Source organism: Egretta garzetta, unplaced genomic scaffold, assembly GCF_000687185.1.
Source record: "Egretta garzetta isolate BGI_Z169 unplaced genomic scaffold, ASM68718v1 scaffold133, whole genome shotgun sequence".
Lineage (NCBI taxonomy): Eukaryota > Metazoa > Chordata > Aves > Pelecaniformes > Ardeidae > Egretta > Egretta garzetta.
Genome location: NW_009259111.1, coordinates 3845992 through 3869208, shown reverse-complemented (window position 1 = coordinate 3869208; position 23217 = coordinate 3845992). Strand labels below are relative to the sequence as shown.

General features: G+C 36.6%; 1 protein-coding gene across 1 annotated transcript in view; it reads left to right on the top strand.

Annotated features, from left to right (window-relative positions):
* Window positions 1-23217, top strand: part of USH1C (USH1 protein network component harmonin) — a 48324-nt gene that overhangs the window by 5560 nt on the left and 19547 nt on the right. Inside the window, 12 exon segments of the mRNA XM_035891036.1 lie at window positions 469-607; window positions 7870-7978; window positions 8083-8107; window positions 8849-8906; window positions 9676-9779; window positions 11009-11093; window positions 11509-11568; window positions 11850-11906; window positions 13743-13885; window positions 14496-14561; window positions 17553-17677; window positions 21148-21197. Of these exon segments, the coding sequence (XP_035746929.1) occupies window positions 469-607; window positions 7870-7978; window positions 8083-8107; window positions 8849-8906; window positions 9676-9779; window positions 11009-11093; window positions 11509-11568; window positions 11850-11906; window positions 13743-13885; window positions 14496-14561; window positions 17553-17677; window positions 21148-21197 (1021 nt within the window).

The window sequence follows — 23217 nt, the reverse complement described above, 5'->3', positions numbered from 1 at the left end:
TAACTGAGGTTTTTAGATAAACTCTGAGTAAAATATCAGTCACCTGTGTAGAGCTGGGCATATTTTTTTTTACTTTTACTATATTTGCTAGAAGTGCAGTTTTGAGCCACCTGAAATTGTTTGCCGAGTAGTTTAATCTAGTAAAAGCAGGGTAAGGGAGTCAAAACCAATGCTTTCCAGTTGAAATGATCTTTTCTCATTTTTCCTGCATTTAATAATAATAAAAATTCTTACAGCTCTAACCTTCTAGAAACAGACAGGTTCAATGGTTGCAGGTGTCTTGTCTTATGAAAAATACTTGATGGCTTTAGCTAACACACATCCATCCAAACTTCAACTTGCTTTTTTTTTTCCATGCCTAAATTATAGGCATGTTATAAGAGAAAAATAATGTGTAACTTTCACGTGAAACATTATTGCCACAAAGAGTTATGCAGCTGAACAGTCAAGTATCTTCCATTTTTGCAGAAAGTTGAAAGAAGTGAGATTGGATCGTTTGCATCCTGAAGGACTTGGAATAAGTGTAAGAGGTGGAGTGGAATTTAGCTGTGGCCTCTTCATCTCCCAGTTAGTTAAAGGAGGGCAGGCAGACAATGTTGGACTTCAGGTAAGAAAATTATATTCATGGCAATTATATTCATGGCTGCTGTGCTGCAAAAAGTCTTTTGCTACAATGTTAGGGAAGCAGGCAGTAAGAACTGTTCTTTAATATTTAGAAATAGCTATTGCTGAGGTGCTCTTTGTCTCTTAGAAAAAAATTCATAAAATATACAAGTTGGTGTTGTAGTAAATACCATTATACCGATGGTGAATCAAATTATTAAAATTGTTCTTTTCACCAATTTTGATGATATGTAAACCTTTTTTTCCTATTTGGGATATGATGATTTTTGAAGATAAAGGGGTTTTCCGGAGTATTTTTACTTCATGAGTAACAACACTTCAGTGTAAGCAGATGGAAAGAAAGATCTCTTAACTAGTCTGTGGAAGAGTGTCTTAAGTTGCTAAATTCTGATTACATGTGGAATAGAGCGTATAGATACTAAAAGTGTTAATTCCATCTTGCACAGGTACAATTTTTATAATGAAGTGTTTATTTGAACTTCATGTATAAATTGTGGTGGTTTTGGTTTGTGCAATGGAAGTACATAAAAGAAAGAATCATATTTTTTCTGTATCAGCACTTACGCAATTTGCATTAATGAAGTTTTGGGTGTTTGGTTTTTTTGAGTGTGTCATTTCTTACTCTTATATATCTTACTGAAGAGAGAAATGAGCAATTGCTATAAATGTTTGCATCTTTCTATGCTTTCAAAGCTGATAAGGTGTATTAAAGGTCTATGCTCCTGAGTAGATAGGCTGATGTGCCTGGCTAATTTCAATTGGTCGAGTGTGAATAATTGCTGGAAGTACTGATGTTTAAGGATTATATTTAATACTATCCAAAATGTATGACTGGCATGATTCATTACAGTGTCTAATTAAACTAACATGTTTTGATATGCTTCAGTGTAACCTCACAGCTCTCTTAGACAAAAAAAAAAAAAGCTCTGTGATGAGGCAGTCAAAATTAGGGTACCATGTTTGCATAATTCATGTGGAGAGCTTTCTAAAATTTAAATAAGTGTTTCTTTCTCTGTTTGTATACATCCATGTGCCCTTTTGTTTGTGCATTCATACCTATATATCCCATTCACTAATTCAGAATCACCACTGAATTAGTCCCATCTTCTGGCAGCCTGCTCTGGGCAGACACGTGACCAGCTCCCTAGATACTTTTAGAAGCTCCTTCTTGGAACAAAACCATAAATTCAGGGAATACACCCCCACAAATTCTGTATTTAGTTAGAATTGAGAGGGTGGCATAGGACATCACAAACACTGTGCTGGATGTGTCATTAGCCTCCTTTAAACTTGGGATTTGCCAGTGAGTAGCTCCAGAAAAGGCATTGATGCACCTTCCCAGAGTTTGCACTGCAAAAGCATTAATGATGCTGAGCAATAAAGGACTTAATAGCCACTGTCTTAAACTGCCATGCTAGTACATTCATCTTAGTGCTGTGTTGCAGCTCTGCTTGTTTCAGACTAATGTTTTGACGTGATTGATAGTTATGCTTGGTTATTGTGCTACTGTAAGGATGTCAATTTTCATTTTTTCTCAGTACACAAAAAGGCTCTACTTTCTGTGGCTGAGGCTGTTGTACTACAAGTTGGTGACAGTAAATGGGATGGTTAAGGATCTTTGGGCTGGGTTGTACAAATTGTACTGCAACTTGGAACATTGTTAGAGTTTGGCAGAGAAAGGAAGGACAATGATGGGGAAATATGCTTGCCACTGTCTATGAATGTTAGAGTTAGATTATATGTATTAATATGAACAGATGGTGCTTCGCAGCTCACGTAACTGTCTGACTTCTGTTTAACACTGGTGTTAAAGCTCAGCCTAAAGTGCCTTCATATTAGGTGGCACTAGGCACTTTCTGAACCCCACTGAATAACAAGAGCTGACAGGCGGCCCATTGTTCTAAATTGCTGTCTCACAGTAAAGCCAACCCCTTCTGAAATTTCACCCACCTGCTTTATTTAACTAAATCTCTACACATTTTCTATCCCAAAAATGCTGTCTGAGAAAGGTATAATGATCTTCTATTATACCATCAGTTTTAGGTCCTGCTGCTTTTTTAAAAAATTCAAATCCATTTTGCATGACTACTTGAAGTTGTTTCCAAGTTATGTTAAAATGATTGAATAATCACGAAGGCTTACTGAGGCATTGGTAGTTTTGACCCCATAGTTTCTCTAAAAGGCAGGTGGCTTGTCCTTTTATGAAGAAGTGTACTGCATCTTCTTTTTTTTTTCCTCTGCTTTCTGATACATATGTCTGTGGGGATTCTGCTGAACACAAAGAGGGGGAGATTGGTATGAGTGATGAAAGTGGAAGAAGTATACAAAATGGGAACAATGATGTTATTATGTAAAAATCTTTCAATTTCCTGGAAGCACTAAATATTACATTTCTTATGTTAAAAGTTACAAATAATAGGCATTTTACTTGGGAAAAGGTAGGTTTGCAGCTTTTATTTTGAAAGTCTGTCATCTCCCTATTTGATAGGGAAAGGGGAAACAGTGATATATAATAAAATAGTTGTTACTGTTCTACTCTGCTCAATCCTGCAGACTTTTATGTCTACTGATTCTGATTCAGACACTTGGTATAATGTGATACCAGTAGAAAAGTAACAAAATATATGAAAACAACTATTAATTACTTAAGTGTATGGACACCTTTTTGCAGCAAAAGCTGTTCAAGTGTCCTAAAGAGAAGCAGTTTGTTACCTGCCTATGTCTCCTGTAGTTCAGCCTAGAATGGAGTATTTCTAAAGCACTGTCAGTCATACGTTGTCAGTCAGTAGCAGAATTGTCATTGGGGTGAGTGAGGAGTACTAGACTCTCTTTTTGTTTCATTTCTGAAGTTCAACAAAGAGGAGTTTTAAATATATCTATAGGGGAAAAGCTCATTCCCATATGGGAGGAAAAAATAAAATGTGCTTTTGGCTGCATTTATAATTTTGCAAGTGTGTGCCTCTTAGGGAGATGATATAATACAGATATGACTCGCTTAGTGAACGATGACATCCTCAGAGCAACACTAGTTCTGATGATACAGAAAATATATGGAGAGTAGCAAATGGTGCTGCCATTTGCAGTCTTAAAACTGGGATGTTTCTGTGTGTTACGGCATTGCAGTTAATAACAGTAGGTTAGGTTACCCCTTTAAAAAGCTGGGTTTGTGCAAACCCAGGCTCCATGGTCTGTTACAGCCTGCATGATGTGGAAGATGTGAGTAAAGGAGAGATCTTGAACTAAACTAAAAACAAACAAAATACCCACCAACGACAAATATGTAAGATCAACAGAAAAGTCTAGGTAGATCAAATGATGTCAACATTGCATACTTGAGGTTAAATAGTTATACACAAACTTCTGGTATTTTTGCAAGTAAGTAATCCAGAGAGAGACCAGAGATGGGAATGGAGAAAGCTTTTTGAGCATTTTACTATTGAGGAACTCAACCTTCCTTTGAAAAGCAGAGATCACTTGCTTTCTTACCATTTTCTAGAATAACCAGCAGAATCCTAAATAGGCTGAGAGTCTTTCTGGTGTGTAGAGGATATTGAGTCTTTATGCACAGTGCTACAAGTCTGGCTTGCCTCTCAGCCATTTTGCTTCTTGGCAGTACAGTCACAGTGCCCGTGCTAATCCCAGTCCTAAAAATGCATTATTTACAATGGATTTCCTGAAGTATTGAGGGCAATGGAACAGCTCTAGACTAAAGTCTTGGGTTTGGGAGCTAGTTTAGAATTTAGCAGGGGAAAGAGGAGTGCAATGGCACGGTTGCCAGGCTGAGGGGTGGTGGAGGTGTGTGGGGTGTGGATGGATGTGGTTTTGAACGTTTGGAACAAGTTGGTTAATTGAAGTGTTCTTTCATAGTGAGAGCTATCAGGGGTGCAACACTAAACTGCAGACCCCATGTGCTTTTCCTTGTCTGATTCTGCATTTGTACCACAGGTTATATGTTCAGAAGTCTTCAGTACTGGCCTATTTCTGCTCTTACTAAAGATCATATTAAAAATCTGACTGACTTAAATGAAAACAGTCAAGCTACTAGGAGTGCTGCAAATTGCACGCAGGCCATTGTCCTCGGTGAGATTTTTGGATGTCCAGCAGGTGGAGCAGCAGTCCCACTGGTTAGGGGCTGGGGACCATAGTCACATTCTGCCTTTGCAAATGTATTCTTTCCTGCAGGACAGTCACAATACTGCGTTTTATTTGCTTTTGTAGTCTTCTGATGCTGTGGTGTGTCAGATAAAAATCTTCAAGTTTAGTGGAGAGCTGTGTTACATGAGCTATGCTGGTACAGTGGACGTATTGGTAATGCTTTGTGTACTATTGCAAACCATATGGCACTTCCCAGAAGGAATGCAAAAGTTTGTGAAAGAATTGAAAAGGATAAGCAGGTGGCTTGTTGTTTCATTGGGGTTTTTTTGGTGGTTTTTTTTTTAGCTGAACAGATCACAGTAGGAAGATTCAATAATTCTTAGTACATATGAAAAAAGGCAGAAGGTGATGACATGCCCAATGTCCTGTCACCCAAGGGTAGACCTGTCACTAAGGCATAGACCATATGGAGGAATTCCTGTTTCCAGTTTCACTCCCTCCTCTCACATAAATATGGTGATGCAAATTTAGGCTTTTAGTGATGATCTGTATAGTGCCAGAGGGGGAGTCTCCAGCTGTACCCATTTTTTCTCTAAAACTGTCAGCAAGGTACAAGGAAGCTAATCCTCAGGGAGCTAGACCATGACTTCTTCACTTTTTTTCAGGTACAGACACTTCCATCAAAGTTATGTGATGGAGAAAATAGTGGATACACTGCATAATTTAGTCTGTGTGGCCACAGTAGATCACTTGCTCAGTCTGATTAAGACTGGTGACATTACCTTCTACGCTTTCAGTGACAGTAAAATTGGAAAGTTTCTATGGGGGAGACCAGAAATATCTGGCTCAAAAGGAAAAAAAAAAAAGTACTGTTACATTAAAAAAAATTAGGTCAGAGTTATCTAAGGTGGCAATTGTTTGCACAGTCTTAACAAATGCATTAAAGATTACAATATTTATTGTGATACTATTGTGAATATTACAATGAGGTCTTTAATTCTGTAAGCAGATAGTGGGCTTTTTTGCGCAACGGCATTTTTTTGCACCACCTTAGTGGTTAGGGCTGAATGAATCTTCTCATCCTTTCTGTTCCCGGTGAGTCTCCTGTGCCCCCTGCATTCTGGAAGAGCTAACTAACTCTTACGATCTTCTGCAGCAGCCATTGAAAGTGTGTTCACAACTCATCTTGGTGCCAGTGCTGGTGCACTGGCAATCCCCAAGGAAGTAGATGAAAGGGAAATTTTTTTTTTTATCAGAACTAGTATAGCCAGAGTCCTTATATTAACTAACTTTCATCAGATGTGTTACGGTGAACATGCCTCATGTCCTGAACTTTTTAGTCAATAAAGATGTTCGCTAAGACTGTAAAAACAGTGCTTCTAATTTGTAGTATAGGGACCTTTTCCAAACCTCAAGTGGAAGCTTTGTTCTTGTGGAGATCAAAGTACAGAGGTATAAAAGGGTATTGTTGATGATTTGTTGTTAAAACATATCCTACTGTACAGAGGATTGATTTGCATTGCCTAATGGAAGAGAGCACGCACTAGTTTTCACACAGCCGTGTCGTGTGGTTCATGTTAGGTGAAAAAGTCTTTGCTTATGATGCTCTAGCCAAGGCATGGCATTTTTCAGTGGGATCTTGAGCAGCTAGTAAGATACAACCCTAAATGAAGTGGGTAATGCCTCCATCACTGATTCCTTCTCAGTCTACCTAGCTAAGGGGATCATTAGGCAGAGTTCATAGAAACTTGGAAATTTCTAGTCCAGTCATCATATTGAATCAAACTTGGATTTGTATTAGAGGAAGGGAAGCCTTTTGAAATGCAAGCTTTCCGCTCAAAAGGTGTCATTTTGTCGTCATTTTGTCGTCATTTTGTCACCATGTATCTTTATACAGTAGTATACACTTAGTTATCTAGTATTATTTTTTTCTCTGGAATACCTGGAGGGGTTGGGGGGATTTTGTTTGGTTTGGTTTTTTGGTGTTGGGGTTTTTTTCTATTAATATAAACCACTACATCTTTTCCTGCGCAACAGGTAAAACCTAGGTGGAAAATTCCAGTTGTTTTCAGTTTCATTGTATACCCCTTTTGTGAGACAAAAGGCATATAGGTTTGGAAGATAATCAGAGGGCCTGTGTCTGTACAGAGACCCAGAGCCAGTCCTTTAGGGTGGAGGACTGCTCCTTTCAGTCAAGTTACCTTCATCTAAATTTGCCTTGGTGATAATACTAGTATTGTCTCTGCTATTCAGAGAGCATGCTCTTGGTATGTTCAGTAGCTGACTATGTTCCTTCTCACCCATGGAGCCCAAATATATATATATTACATACACATGGAGGCCTGAGTAAGCTTGGGAATAAGTGATTGACTTGCCTTCTGTCTGGTGGGAGCTTCCTTTTATGTTTCTGTCTCAAGTTTTCTCATGCTTTTCATGTTATACAACAGGGGGAATGGGCGTGGTAGGGGATGGTACCATATTTTAAATCATAATGTATGAGGGTTGCTGCTGTGAATCACTTGAAAACCTGTCACATCAGTAGCATGCAATTTTGTAACTAGTGTAGATGACTCGAGAAGACTTAAGCTACTGCACCCCAGAATAATTCATTGTGCTAGTACAGATACTTGTAATTAATCAGAAGTTGCACCTGAAACGGAGGTAAATTCCATTAAAATAATGTATTGTTCACAATCCAGAATCAGGCAAGGTAATAAGATCAAGTTTAGTTTCCCTTTGATCAAAATAGTTAAGAAGGTATCTGAGAACATATGGTAAAAGCAAAATTAAAATGCTGAAGTATAAAGGAAGAAAATCACTCCAAAATTATTTGACTTGAAATATGGACACTTCTATTTAAGGTAATCTGTGGAGTACAAGTCTGGTGTGTAGAGACTCATTTTTATGGTTTCCACTAGATAGTATTGATAAAACTGTTACTTGGCCATTAATCTGCCCTTTTGGTGTTAAATATTAAGCTCAAACAAATATAGGTAAATCTGATCTGGACATTACCTGAAATTCAAAAAGTATTCAGGACTCAACATTATCAAACCTTTGCATCATAATAATTGTCAGATTGCGTCATTGCTTAAAAACTTTGTAATATTAATTCACAATTTAGTTTTTCTTCTCCCTTTTGTTTTTGAGGTTGGAGATGAGATAGTTCGTATAAATGGATATTCCATTTCGTCGTGCACACATGAAGAAGTCATAAACCTAATTCGTACAAAGAAAATAGTGTCCATAAAAGTAAGACGTAAGTAACATAAAAAAAATCACCTGTACCACTAAAGATTGCTGTTAATAGGTTGCTAGTGATCTGTAGAAAGTGTTACTTAACAGAGTGTTTTTCTTTTTCAGATATTGGCATGATACCTGTCAAAAGGTAATGGTATTTAATTTGAAAACAAATTAGATAATTCCTTTTTGCATAGCCTCTTCAATATCCAAAGAACTTCTGTGTTTATCTGCATATTTGAAAATGTGTGAATGGGTATCTCTGTAGTTGATTCAAATATCACATCCTTTGTGATAAACAGGCAGATGTCTCTTTTTGATGAATCTAACTTCTTATGCCAGTTACATATTTAAATTAAACAATTTCTATTTCCTCATTATTTGTGGATATTACCTGGAAATTTCATTATCAATGCACCTAGCTTAATAGGGAGCTCCACTGCTTCTCTATGTACATAACACTTGAGGATTCCTTTGGAGCTTAGAAAAACTTCAAATTATTGTCCCCTTCCAATTTTTGTTGAGAAGTTGAAACTTTAAGTGGACTGTTTGAGAAATGTTGACAACAGGAGGTGTGGCTCTGCATTAACATTTATATAAGCTGTTCAAGTCATTATGATTATTTTCAGTCTTAGAGTTTCCCAGAATTGTTTCACTTGAAGAGGTTTTCTCAATTTTATGTTTGACCAGCTTTACTAGCCTAAATGATTATATGTATGTATGTTTGATTGTTTGTTCTATTTAAATTTCTGGAGAATAAATCAGTTGTTGTGAATGGTATCCAAAGGAACCTGCGGATGCAAAACAGGAGGCCACATTCCAAAGTAGCTTCTTGAATACATTCACATTTATTTTGTCCCCATTATTTTGAATTACTTTTTCCTTCCAGTTCAGCAGATGAACCCCTTAAATGGCAATATGTGGACCAGTTTGTGTCAGACTCTGGGGTAAGCGATCAATATTTTATTAAGATATCTTCTGGGAAATCTGTAATGGTTCTGAAACACTTTCTCCTCTGGCCTTATCACAGAAGTTATTGTATGTATTTCTATTATGCAATATCATGTTACATGTGTTCTGGGAGACAAGGTCTTTTGTGATATGAAATTATTCTAGAATCATCAGATAATGAAAGGGCAGGACACAAATGAAATATCTTTTACTTGTTAATTGGTACTTTATTTTGCTGGAGTTTATTAACTTACTAGGCTATAGTTCTACTGAATAAATCTTTAACAGATTATTTGGCATACCTTTGCTATATTAGTGGAGGAATGACAGGTATGAATGCAAGTGATGTCCATGGGTTGCAGCAATGAAAAGAGAAACCACAATTACCATTCTTTTGCTTTCAAGAAGAAAGACTTAGTTAAATAGCGAGCACTGTCATGAATTTTTCCAGCTCTTTTGTCAGGGAACATCTAAATTATTATTTTGCCCTATCACTTTCCTCTAATTTTCTTTCACCCTTTTCTGAAGACCAAGTTTGACTATTTGAACAGTCTTCTCCAAATAGGAAGATAAGTTCCGTCTTTCACCTCAACCATGCGGCTCCAGTGATGTGATTGTATTTCATATTCATCTCCAGCAGGACCTTAGAGGAATCTTACCTTGATGTTGGCAGGGTTCGATCCTGGCTTCATGGAGTTTTATAGTTGTCTCAATACAAGTTCAACACAGAGTAACATCTGCAGCATATTTTTATTCCCCCTACAGGAAGGAAAGGGTAGTGTTGCTGGTCTTGCTTCTTCTGGAGGGAGAGACAATAAAGAGAAGAAAGTCTTCATTAGCTTGATTGGTACAAAAGGCATGGGATGTAGGTGGGTGCATGTTTCTTATTTAATGTCATTGGTTTGTTAAGTGAGGCATCCGAGGTAGTTATTTCCCTCCTTCATTGATGTGATATCAGGAAAATGGAGATCTGTGCTGGGTCAGTAAGGCAAACTGAAACAGGAGGCTATCTGTGGCATGTGTTATGTATTATTAGACAAAGCAAAAATACCTGTGTCACAGGTTCTGACTTAAAACCAAAAAAATCTTTTAAAAAAAAGAGCAGGCTGAAAGTGACATAATACAAGTTGTTGTGGAATTGGATCTTCTAAATGCTTTTACGTTTTAAAATACTTTAAAAAATTGCTCTGTGATGTAGCAAGTTCCAGCACTGTCCAGTATCAGGTTCACTACCTGAACTTAGACTGCCTTCTGTGACCCTTTTCAGAACTGAGAAGCCATAGCACAGCTATATCCAGTTCCTAAAAGTAATGTTGAATTTGCAAGATTTTTAGAAATATGAACAGATAATTCTCAGACTTCTAGTTATGGAGATTTTGGGGTAGAAGGGATATTGTAGGATTTCTTTTATATTTAGGAATATATAGTTGAAGTTACCAAGATTGAACTGCACAGAGTGTTTTCTAAAGCATAAGTTTTCTTTCATGCTATTTGGATCTAAATGTTTTAAAAAAATTATTTACAAATGTGGAGGGGTGGTTCAACACCACCTGCTGGATATGTTATCTGCAAAAATCATTGCTGTATTTGGGCCTAGCTTAGACTGCAGCTTAAAGTTTACAGGCTAGATGCTGTCCCCTGGTTGAGACATCCTTGCTTCTAGTAAATAATCCTAAAAAATAACACTGTATTATACATATAGTAAACAGCAGTTCAGTGAGTGAAAGTGCAAGCAATTAGTAATTCTTCTTTGTGTTACACACTTCCTTTCCAATGACATTAGTGTCCCAGTCCCTGACAGTGTAGGTCAGTATACTATTTTAGTTTCAACATCTAGGGAAAAATCCACAAGTCTGAATAATTTTCTTTTAGCTTTTTCTTAAATCACAGCTTTGTCATGTAAAGGATAGAAAAGTAGGACGATAAACCATTGTGTTTGTACTGGCAAATTTTCGTGTTTGTTTCAGAGTAGGCTAATACCACAAAAACATTCTCTAATCAGAAACAAATTATGAGAAAACAACTAAGACTTCTCACTGTATTACACTGTATTATTCTATAAATTTTATCCTGTATATGTTTTTTTATATTACACCAGTATTTCCAGTGGTCCAATGCAAAAACCAGGCATTTTTATCAGCAACGTTAAGCCGGATTCTCTTTCAGCAGAGGTGGGCTTAGAAGTAAGTATGCTGCCTTCCAAGGTAGGTACCACAAGCTACTTGTGCTTACTACTACAAGGATCCTGGATCACTGCAAAGTCAACACTTGTGGGGTTTTCTTTCCATGGGAAAGAAATCCTGTGTGTTTACACTTCCAGTGAAGTGAGTTTCCTAAATTTCAAGAACATGAGAGGTGCCCTCCTGGCTCAGACCAGCAGTTCATTGAGCTCAATATTTGGTCTCAAACAGTGGCAATAGGAAATGCTAATGTGGGTGGATGTGCAGGCCTGCCCAGTTTCTGCTCTGTTCCCCTTGGACTCTGCCAGTACCTGTGATTACTGTGTTAAGAAATGTTAGAGAATGTATCTTTTTCTGTTTTCATTTAATATATGTATTAATTTAGTTTATGTGCTAAAATTTCTATTAACTCCTTTAGGTTGGTGATCAGATTGTTGAGGTAAATGGAGTGGACTTTTCTACTGTGGATCATAAAGAGGTAAGATCAAGACTTCCTAATTCCCCTAATATGTAGTTGTCAGCTTACTAAACATCTGTCTGATTTTCCTGGCTGCAAATACATGTTTTAATATCAGGCTACTTAACCAAAGTAGTTGTATATTGAACATGGGAATTTTGAGATTTAAATAGTACCACCCTGTTTAATTCCAGTGAGTCTTCTGGAAATTCCAGCTTTGACAACCAGCATCTTTCATCCTGTATATACAGGCCTTTTATCGCTTAATTCAGACTGATTTTTGGTTTTGTTTTTATTTGCAGGCTGTCAGAGTGCTCAAAAGTAGTCGTACTTTGACTATCTCTGTGGTAGCAGGTGCTGTAAGTAATATATTTATAAAAGCAGAACATTTGTGAAAATTACTCTGAGGTCAAATAAATGGTAAAAATAAACAGATATGAAGTAAAGCTGTGTTTCATTATAATTTCTATACCGCTAAATTCTGTCAAACCAGGGCAGTGTGGAGTGGCTTTTGATTATTATATTGATAACTATCCACAGTATTCTCAAATAAAACAGTTTCATGACTCTGGGCCAGTGCAAAACCATTCCCTTGACAAGGAATGGAAATTAACATTATTGTTGTGTCTCTTGTGTTTGAGAGCTTCTGTTCTAACAGATAGATGCATCTGCTGAAACATGAAAGGTGAATTGGTTTGGAGTGAATTAATTTTTCCTTGTGAATAGCTTAGTCTTAGTCTTACTCCAAATTAATTCCTTGTGCAGCTGTTTATCTGATCTCTTTAGTGTATCAACACATTGAAAATGGTTCAGTTTTCTGTTTCTAATGTTTCGTACAACGGAACTATATTCCTTTGGGGCCTAATCTAAAGCCAGCTGAAATTATATCTTTCCACTGACTTTCAATAAATGTTTAAATGTTTTTACTGCTTTAATCCTTTGTATAGTTGAATGTGTAGTTATATAGAAGAGGATACTCAAGTTCCATAGACTAATCAAAGAATGGTATTTTGTAATTGCCTTGCAACTGAATTAAATAGGGAAAACAAGATTTAATAAACCATTTAAGCTACTTCGTAAGGGCTTGTATACACTGTGTAGTTATATTAAGGAATTCATGGTTTAATTAAACTACTCTTAGAGTAATAAAAGATGCAGTTGTTCAAAGACATTGTAGGCATTGTTTAAACAAATGCTTCAGACTAGGTGATTAAGCTCTAGAACTCAGCAACCTAAGGACTTGGTTTCAATTCCCAGATATGTTACCAACTGTTAGAAAAGATGGGATCTACTCCAGCATGTACCACTGGGATTGCATCCTTAAAACGGGGAATTTTTGCTGTGGAACTCTTCTGTTCCAACCTACTTCACCTTGCATGTCCCTCCTTTCCTCAGTACACATCTTTGTGCTGAAGAAGAGATTGCAAAAGGAAACGGCTTCTCCTATTGTTCAGTCAGCAAAGACCATGGCACAAAGGCATTCTTCACTGCCTGTTTCTGTTCGAGCTGTCTACTTTGAGCCTTAGAGTCATGAAAAATTCTGCCTTCCTAATTCACATGGGATTTTAATTTCAGTAATGAAAATTAGGTAAATGTTATCAAAGTATTCCACAAATAGCACCATGGAAATAGCTTTCTTGAATAGAAAATAGTGCTGGTGTCTTAACTATAAAGCAAATGAAACAGGAGCATAACCAACTAGAACACATCAATTACATAACCTTTTGGCAATGTACGTTCCTTGTATTTGGGTTCACTGAATAATGGTACATTTCCACAGCAGCCAGGCACAAGATTGTTAAAATGTAGTAACTGAGTAGTTGTCTTCCACATTGGAATTCATTCAATGTGCTGTCCTCTAGCATTGCACTGCTCGGTTAGATTTCACGAAAGTATAATGTGGAGTTTTTTCTGGGTGGCACACTGAACAGGTCTTTGGCATGACTCCTACACTGTTGTTGCTGACTTTAGTAGTTGCATGCCTCTTCTGAGGTGTTTAGCACATCGTATCTCAAGACTGAAACTGCAGTAGCTCTTCAGAATGAAGCAGTCGGATCTTTCAGAAAGCATTCCTCAGAAGAAGTAATGTGATGAAATGGCAGATGTGCTAGTAGTAATCAGTTTTGAATTATTTCCTAGAAGAACTACCTCCATGAAACTTTCACAGCTGATTTGGGTGGCGGTTCTGATTGCAGGGAAAGGAGCTGTTCATGACTGAAGAAGAAAGGCAGAGAGAAGCACGTCTCCGTGAGCAAGAACGCCAGGAGTTAATGCATCAGAAGCGACTTGCGCTGGAGACTAACAAAATCATCAAAGAGCAGCAAGAGAAAGAGAGATTGTAAGGACTTTGTATATGACAGTATGAAAAATTTAGCTTGGATTTGGAGAGGGCGTGGAAGACAGGAACAACTCTGAGAAGATTCCCAACTTGATTTTGCTGTTGCAGAGTCTCTGTTCATAAATCGTTATCCTGTGGTGCTCTTGATATTGTAGGTTTTCAAAGCTGATCTCATTGAAACACATCTTGAGTAGAAGGGTCACTGTTCGCTGACTGTCATACCCCTATGATTCAGTGTTATACTAGTTATTTTCCCAATGCCATTCCCTCATCCTTTTTTTTTGTTTGTTTTTTTCCTAGCAGGACAGTTATAAATTTTATACTCTTATAAACACACTATGGAACTGTCTCAGAAGGAGATAGTGACTTAGAGTTAAATAGATCATATGCCCTTATTATCCATATGGTCATGAATGTCCTCAGGGTTCCTATGAAAGCGTATTGAACCCTTGGTATCTTAAAGACAACTTTTTAAAAAGGAGCATTATTCCTCAATGTGTATGTATTTACTGTCTATATCTTTTACTAACTATATGCTGACACACTTTGTGCAAGTTCTTACTCAGAAAATATTATTTCTATCATTGTGCCCTAATTCTTATTATTGTAGAAGAAAACTGGAGATTTCCCAGAAGGCTGCAGAGGAAGAAGAGAGATATCGCAGAGAAATAGAGCAGTAAGTAAAAACCTACATAGGCAATATGCTGCCTGAAAAAAGGTCCTTATAATATATTAGATCTGGCTGAAAACATTCTGCATATTGTTTTCTAATAAAAATTGCATATATTTCCATTTAGCTAAATGTAGGGTCCAAAGCGCATGAGTGAGTACACCGCAGTTGAAGAATAGGAAAATGATGTGAAAATCAGCACCTGGAAAACATGAGTGTTGTGGTGATAATAAATTACATATGAAATTGAAGTTGGGTGCTTATTTTAAAAATGCTATAAAAGTGTAGAGATTAAGGGAGTTCTGTGTCTCAGAACTTTACTCTGTTTTCACTGAACTGATGCATTTAATTCTAACAGGAAAAAAACAGAAATGAATACTGCAAGGAAATGGATCAGGGAAGAAACAGAGAAGAATGACTAAAGAGTTGGAAAACATGCATGTACTCAGGGGCTTCATGACATATCCACTTGGCTTAAATTTTAACAAAACAAAAACTGGGCAGTTTGCTCATCATCTGTGAGAGTGTACCCAGCATGGAATTTAATAGCTTTTTCAGTCTATCAGACAGTTCTGAAAACAAAAGCTATGTAGATTTAGACTAAAATAAGGACTATGGGACGCTAATTGTCTGAGTAGAAATTTCAGCCATCAAAAATTTTAAGTAGACTTTTGCTTTTCTGAGGAGAAAAAACATTAAAACTGTGGCACTGAAAGCAGGAAGTTCTATAAACTCTTTTGTTCAGGAAATCTGATTTTTATTATCACCGTCTGCTCTGGTTTTAAAAGTCTGTGATTCTAGGAACTACATATATTCATAGACTGTATCATAATAAGGTCAGTACTCTAAATGTAACTTAAGTGTTGTTTTGCATTTGGAACCTTGAAGTTACAAGTTTTGTTATCACAGTAATTAATTTCCTTTCTAAATGATGTTGGGAAATTGCATGAAAGTGTAAAATTGTACAATACGTGTTTTGATGCAGCCTTTTAGAGCTAAGATTGACCCTGAAGTATGCAGTTTTGCACCTTTGACATCTTACAGTTTTTAATTCATATTCATTCACTTAAGTGCCTTTTCATGTTACCTGTGTTAGATTAAATTCTCTGATAGAAAAAGTACGGGGATTTCTGAATATGTAGGGTGCAGAAGGGAATGTTTCCCAGCTGCCACAAGACAAAAATCTTCTGACCAATCCTGCTGTGGACTCTACTGCAGCACAAGCATGAATTCTTACATGTATTCCTTATCTAATTCCTGGGGAATAGATAATATCTTGTTCTTTATTGTGGTCTGCTGTCGAAATTCCTGCAGTAGCCATGGAAAACTTCTATAAACACAGACCATTGCAGGTGAAGAATGATTTCTTTCTCCATATCCAGATTGCCTGTCTGTTACAATGAATGTTCACTCTCTGCAGTATCCTTCTGAACTAAATGCATCTTTACTCAGTGAGGACTTCCATGATCAGGCTGCCTTGAGGGCTGCTTAGTTTAAGGTCTAGCACGTCTTTATACTTCCTTGTATAATTTCCAAGTGCTGCTCAGGTGCTTGTGAAGTTTCTCCATATTACAACCCAAACTGGCTAAGTCAGTGTCAATCTCCTTGGTGTGAGGAACGGAGGATGGTAGTCTAGGAACTTACATATTGTAAAGCTTAGATTTAATAAGCAATTACAGACAGGCAGTTTCACTAGAACATAATGTTTGTAAGGATGATACTTTGCTCTATTTTTAAAATACTTTCTGCAGGAATTCCTTGTATAAAGTCACTGTTCCCTTTATTAGTATCCTGCATATGTTTTGGGGAAAAAATTTCAGATGTGCCTAAATGACAGATGTCCTTAACTCAGTATACTTCAAGTTACATTGTAATCCCATTTTTTATTTAATTAAAATGAAATGTATAAACAAACCTGAACATTCTGTCTGATGTTCTCTGCCATTTACTATGCCTCCAAATTTAAATACTGACCTCTGCTGCAGATTTAATAGTGATTTGACCACGTGGATATTTTTTAAGTTTTCCTTAGCTAATTCAGAGATGCAAAAGATAATTCAAGTATAAATAACATCATATATATCTTAGACCTCGTAAACTTTGAACAGGTAAACTGATACATGGTGCCATGTATCATGTAACCAAGGCAGGCTACAGCAAATAAAAGATCTTGGATCACTTAAAGGCACCATATATGAAGCTACAAGCTATACGTGGCAATTCTCTTGTAACCTACTTGGGATTTGCTGAATTTTCCTTCCAAATGTACTTTTTTTGATCATGGTGCCTTTCTAGGTACCTTTTAGGTAATTTCCTTGTTTTATGAGCTCCTTTATCCTGTTTTATGAGCTCCTTTATCCTGAAGTGTGACAAGTCTTTTTTTTTTTTTTTTCTCCTTTTTTTTTTTTTCCCCCTCCCCCCTAGAATGCTGAATTTAATGTGGTTTGTGTCTCAGCAGTTCCTTTTGAGAAGAGTCACTTTTTGGTGTAGCCTAGGACTATAAGTTTAAGAAGCAATCATTAGATTAGATAAGATACAGAAATAAGACACACACTTTTTAGGTATAGTTTACCATTGTAATATCTGATTTAGGCATGTGTTAGATGTTCTGTCGATAAGTATATTAGTTAAAACTGTTTTTCTAATAGATACTTCCCAGTTCTAAAAATGAAAAATTATTAGGTGAGAGATGGGTTTTGGCTTCAGTAAAGGTGACAGTCAGTATTGTAATGTAGTATCTGTGCAGGTGTTTATAACTGGTCTTAGAAGTCTCAATATTAAATGAGAATATTACTCAGTTACATTATATTTTATAAATTATCCTAGTAAATGAAACTTAGACTGATGAAAGCAATTTGGTGGGGGAAGGGGCTGTTTATGCTTTATATGAAAGAGAAAAAAACCAAACATACTGAACACTAAATAATTATAATGAGTTTATATTGATGCTGTTGTTTTTATGCTCGGAATTCCTAGCTGTAGGGTTTTTTTCTATAGGATAACAGCAGAGGAAGAGAAATTTAAAAAGGAGTGGGAAGAAGACTGGGGTCCTAAAGAACCTTCCAGGTGTCTACAAACTGTAACTGCAGAAGTGCACTCTGCCCCTCGTTCCAAACACAAAAGTAAGTAATTGATTTCAATCTGCTTCCTAGGGAAAGTATTCGTTTCACACTCATTGCTGAGCTGCATGGAATATATCACCAGTTTGTGTCCAAGCCAAGCTAGCTATGACTTGGTTATTTTCAGAAGGCTGGAAGCATGAAATAGATTAATTTAATAGCTCTTACTTAACAGGTACCTAGCTTGCAAAATCTACATCCGCTCAGTCATGATTTTTAACTATCAGCAGCGTCAGGAAAAAGAAGAAAAAATAAAGCTCACTAAGAAATTTTTCTGAAGTATCAACATCTTGAGCTTGGGTTTTGGTGCATTGCTTTCCATGTTGTTTCTGTTCAGTGTTTTGCTTGTCAGGCTTTTCAACTCAGCTGTCACCAGAGCAGTTCTTGCATCAGTAGGCTTGTGCTGATTTCCACTATATGTCCAAATGGAAGTAGCGCTGCGTTTTTTATGATACATGATTATGGTTTTATGTCCATGTGGATAAGCTGATATATTATAGTTATATACGTATTAGTGCTTTCATCTCAGTGAAGAAAAAAATACTTTTAGTAATAAGTAATATTTTAGGTTTTATGGGAATTTTGTTACTGGGTTTTGTTACTTTTGAAAATGAAGGTATGAAGAAGGGGAGACAAGTGTTTGGTTTTGTTCTTTCATCTGGAATTAGCTTTGAGCTTTCTGCATTAATCATAACAAGTTATTTAACATCTTTTTTATATTTGAGAGGAGATCTTGGGAGGTGGAGTATTTGAAGGTAGAAACTAGTAATAGATTTGCAGTCTCATTTGGAGTGAACTAATGCACTTTGTACTATTCCTGTTGTTACTTTTTTTTTTCCTCCCTTACTCTAAATCAGTGTGGAGATTAGGATGGTTGACTGTTTTTGTCTGCTTGCTTCTGACTGGAAAAGGTAGATATGGAATCCCTGCTTTTGCTTGGACGAAATTAATTCAGTGTTTAATTTTCAGAAAAATCTAAAGATATTTTCCCTCATCTCTTCTTACTGTCTCTTAATTTGGTAGTCTTTGGGGGCTGTAGGAATGTCTTCAAGTTCCCTTGCTTCTCTTCCATGAGGAGGAATAAACAACTTAATTGAGTAAACAGTATATTGAATGTGATAACAAAAAATGCAACAGAAGCCATTGTTGCAAAACAATAGTAAGACACTAGACAAAAAAAGAGAAAAATCAAAGATTCTTAAGAACCAGCAACTTTTTAAGTGTTTTTCCTAGATCTTTGGACAAATCTGTTTCTTGCTAGCATGCCTTTCACATCTGATTTATTCCTTCTCAGGCTAAAGTATTTACCACATCATTTTTCTGCATATCACTTTCTTCAGTTCATGCTCTTTTGACAAATATCTTGAAAATGAAATGATGATGGCATAATGATGTTTACAACTGTTGCAAAAATAATCTTGCATGCAAAGATCTTAGGTAGCAAAGCACTTAAGCATGTACTAATTACAAGCATGCAGTCAGAACTTCTGAATCAATTCCTAGTGACCTAATCGTGACAAAGCAAGGCACATTTCTAAGAATTTGCAAAATTCAGGCATCTGTTCATGAGGTGCTATGTGCAGAAGCGGATCTGTTAATATCTTAAATAGACTATCTGTCAGAGTGGGAAAAAAAATGGTGCTTTTTCAAACACAGATTATCTGTAGACTCTGAAACACCTTTTCCTTATATCTTGCTTTTCCTATTCCCCTCCTACTATAATTTTCCATATTGAATATATCTCTTCTTTCTCCCCTGTTCTCCTTTTTCCTGTCTTTTTCCTCTTTTCATCCATTGCAGCAAATTTTCACTAACAGGCTGTAATCTGCACAGCCTAAAAATTGATTTGGTATCAGTGGGCAGCCTGCTTCAGAATTAGTCGAGACTGAGGAGGCACTGTTTGTACACTGCAACTTTTCCGTGAAGAATTGTCCTGAAGTGTAAGTCTGACTGAGTTGTCCAAAGGAGTTTAAAATGCTTGGAGCTTAATTTACAGTTAAGAAGCTAAGCTGGGAGCCATAGATAGTATGTGGAGAGTGTACTAAAATGATATTAGACAAGGAAAAAGTGTAAAGTGCTTGTGGAGCAGGTTTTGCATGGCTTAAGGGAGACCTGGGTCAGTTCCTAACCTGATTATGGGGGTTTTTGTGTGACTTTGGGGAAGTCACTTAACTTTTCATGGATGAGAAACTGAGATGGGGACATATTTCTTCTGCAACCATCTTCTATCTATTTAGTTTTCTGATTCTTCAGGACAATGTTTTCTCTGTATAGCATTTACACCAGTGACAGCACAGCAGAAGGCTGATACTTCTTTTTGAAGCCATATATCCCAGAACTACTGATGGTTTAATTACAGGAAAAGCCACCTACCTCTGCAGGCTTCCCTTCATAGCAGAGCAGACTAATTGGCCATACGCAGATCCTAACTGCTCTGCAGGGTTGAAGGGGGTTAGAAATTGATTTGATTTAAGCAGGAGCTCATTTTTTTCAGTTATCTGGAAAAAACCCGCTGCTAACTTCTTTTTATTTCATGGAAACTTCTAGTCATGCATTGCTGATCTCTTTCATTTCATGGGAACCTCCAGTTAGACTGTCATTTCTATCTCCTCACTCCTTTCCTCCTTTGTTTCTCTAGTAGATTTAAAGGGAGTTGCACATGACCAACTTGAAACAGATGACATGGATGAAGTGATCATGAAGCAGGACAAACAGGTTTGCTGCTCAGCCTTAACTTCCTATCCTGATTCGGATTCTTCCTGTGTTTCCCTTCCTCCTGACAGTCAGTCTTGACACTGAACTGGTAATTTGGTTTTGCTAGGGCAATACGTGTGGTCCTTTGGTAAATGATGAAAGGTTATGACACTGTTGCTGCCATTGCTTTCTAAAGATATCTAGATACAAATAAAAAGAATTTGTCAATCCTACAGAAAGGTAGTTGGGAGCTGTGTGTGTTATTAGTGTTTCTTATATAAAATTATGGTAACAAATTCTTTTGTATGCTTTTACTTAGCAATGTGTTTTTTGATATTTATGCACTTGGCTTAAAATATTTTATCCTAGGAAATGGAGCTTTTCTTGTCTCCTGAAATGCCACGGTGTTCTGCCATGAGCTTGAATGACTTTGAATACCTGTCTCATATTAAGGCTTGTTAAAACTGGTGTAAAGTAGGACTGTGACCATAGAAATCTTAGCAATGCATATGGCTGTATGGTTCTGTATGAAGATTACATGTTGCATTTGCTTTCTTAACATAAAATGTGTAGCCGTAAAATGAGGGTAACTTGTGACTAAATGTACTGTCACAATTGACCAAGAAGTCATCTAAGAACTTATCATGTAATAGCAAACCTTTGGTGTTGCACCTTCAAATAAATTTTAATCAGTTACATGTATCAGCATATATTGATCTGAATCTGAACAGGTCCTTGGCTTTTCTTCAAAAAACTACTTTTCCTTTACCTTTTTGTAGCTTTTGGATGGTTTTATCGGTATGAAGGAAAATTTCCCACAATCCGCAAGGTACAAAGTTTGATATATGAATTTGCTGTGCATTTCAATTTTAATTCCTCTTTTTTCTTCTTCTTTGTTATTACTAGACTTTCTTTATAGTCAGATGCTTCTTCTTTCAATGTGTGAGCAAATTAAGATGCATTTGGGATGCATCTGCCTGTGAGTTTGTCTTTTTGAATACTTTGGACTTTTCAAGTCCTGCCAGCTGCAGTGGGAAGTGTATTTCAATACTTTGCAGAAGGTGTTCAGTAAAGGTGGGCAGTGCATGTCTTTATGTTCTCCAAAAGTCCTCAGAATAATGTATAAAAAAAAAACAGAGACAAAAATTCACTGGGAACCAAGTAGGCAGTTCCCAGTTATACCTTTGCAAATCTCCGAGTAAGAGGAGTGCTCAAGGCAAAAAGGCTTTTAATCATGTACATCACACAGAATGAGCAAAACCAATTGAAAATCTTTAAGCTTGATAGAATACTTTTATATCTGTAGAGTAGCTGCTAAAGTATTAGCATTTCAAATAATACTTTATTTTTTGTTGCTTTATTCTCTTTATTTCCTTCAATGTATATTAGCCTTATTATAGGGTGTTTGTTGTTGTGTTGTGTGGGGGGTTTTGTGATGGCTGATGGTAATTAACTGGGGTAGAAGTGTCAAGGAGAGTTCATAAGTCTGTCTCTTGAGAACTCAAGGGTTTTGATGAGGTCAGGATTGTATCTGATAGGTGAAGTATGTCTGTCACCAATTAGGACTATTACTTTAACCTTCTGCGTGGACAGAAAATGCCTGTTCTCCTTAACAGAGGATAGGAAACAATAGTACACTCTGAAACCATTTTGTATTGCCAGTGACTGTAAATCATGGATCTGTAATTTGTGTGAGAGCCAGTACAGTTAGGATTTCTATCTGAAAAGTATAAATACATGTTATGAAAACTCAATCTCTTCACAAAAATAGGTGATCTTCTGTATTGCTGCTGACAAAGATAGCTTAGAGAGCCTCCAAATATTTTTTTCATATAGTAATGAAACTCTTACCCAGTTCCTGTTGAACTCTACTACATTGTATTGGCTAGAAGCTTGAAAAGATGTATTTTTAATCTTTTAGAAATATTTTTAAATCTGGAAGGGGTGAATTCTAATCCTACTCCAAATTGCTTTTTTGTTTTGTTTTAAAACCAGAATTTCACTCTGTACTAAAAATGTCCTTAATAGGAAGTAAACTGATTCCATGGGGAAAATGGGTGGAAAGGATGACTCATCCTGTTGTATCTGAATGCAGCTAACATTGTCTGATATGTGTTCATATTCTGGAACACTTTGGCATGTGTACCACTAAGCGTGCCTTCAAATTCAGTAATTTTTCAAATGTTGATACCTAGCAGGTTGACTTGCCAGATATTAAATTTAGTAGACAGTACTAAAGGTATTTTCTTATTTATTAGCAGATAAGGTAATATCAGCAATTGTTAATAAGGTACAAACTAATTAGCCTTGAATAAAACATGCCAACAGAATTATGTTTATGTTAAAACATTAGTGTGAAAAGCTAGATTTTTTTTACTTGAAGGTTTTTTAAATTTTTGTCTCTCAGAAGTATTGATTTTTTTTTTTTTTTTTTTTTTTTAAACCACAACCATGAAGCAATAGACAACTTTCCACTGACCTCAGCAGTACAAAGTTCTAATTCACTACTTGACTGGGAGAATTGACTTTTGTAGCTGACAGGGAAAATGTCTGTTTTCCAAGGCTTTATTGTCAGTATTACATGTAAAAGGTGGAAGGAAGACAAATCATGCTATGTAAGGTGAAGTACATTCAAGCTTTGAATTCCCAAACCCACCATGAAAAATCAGTAGCTGATAATAATGAGCAGAGCAAACTCAAACCTGAAGCTTAGCATCGCTGGTTCCTGGCAGTAATTGACAGTAAGTGGCCAGCTGCTCTTCCTTTTTACTTTTTCATAGAATCACTAAGGTTGGAAAAGACCTCTAAGATCATGAAGTCCAACTGTCAACCCAACACCACCATGCCTA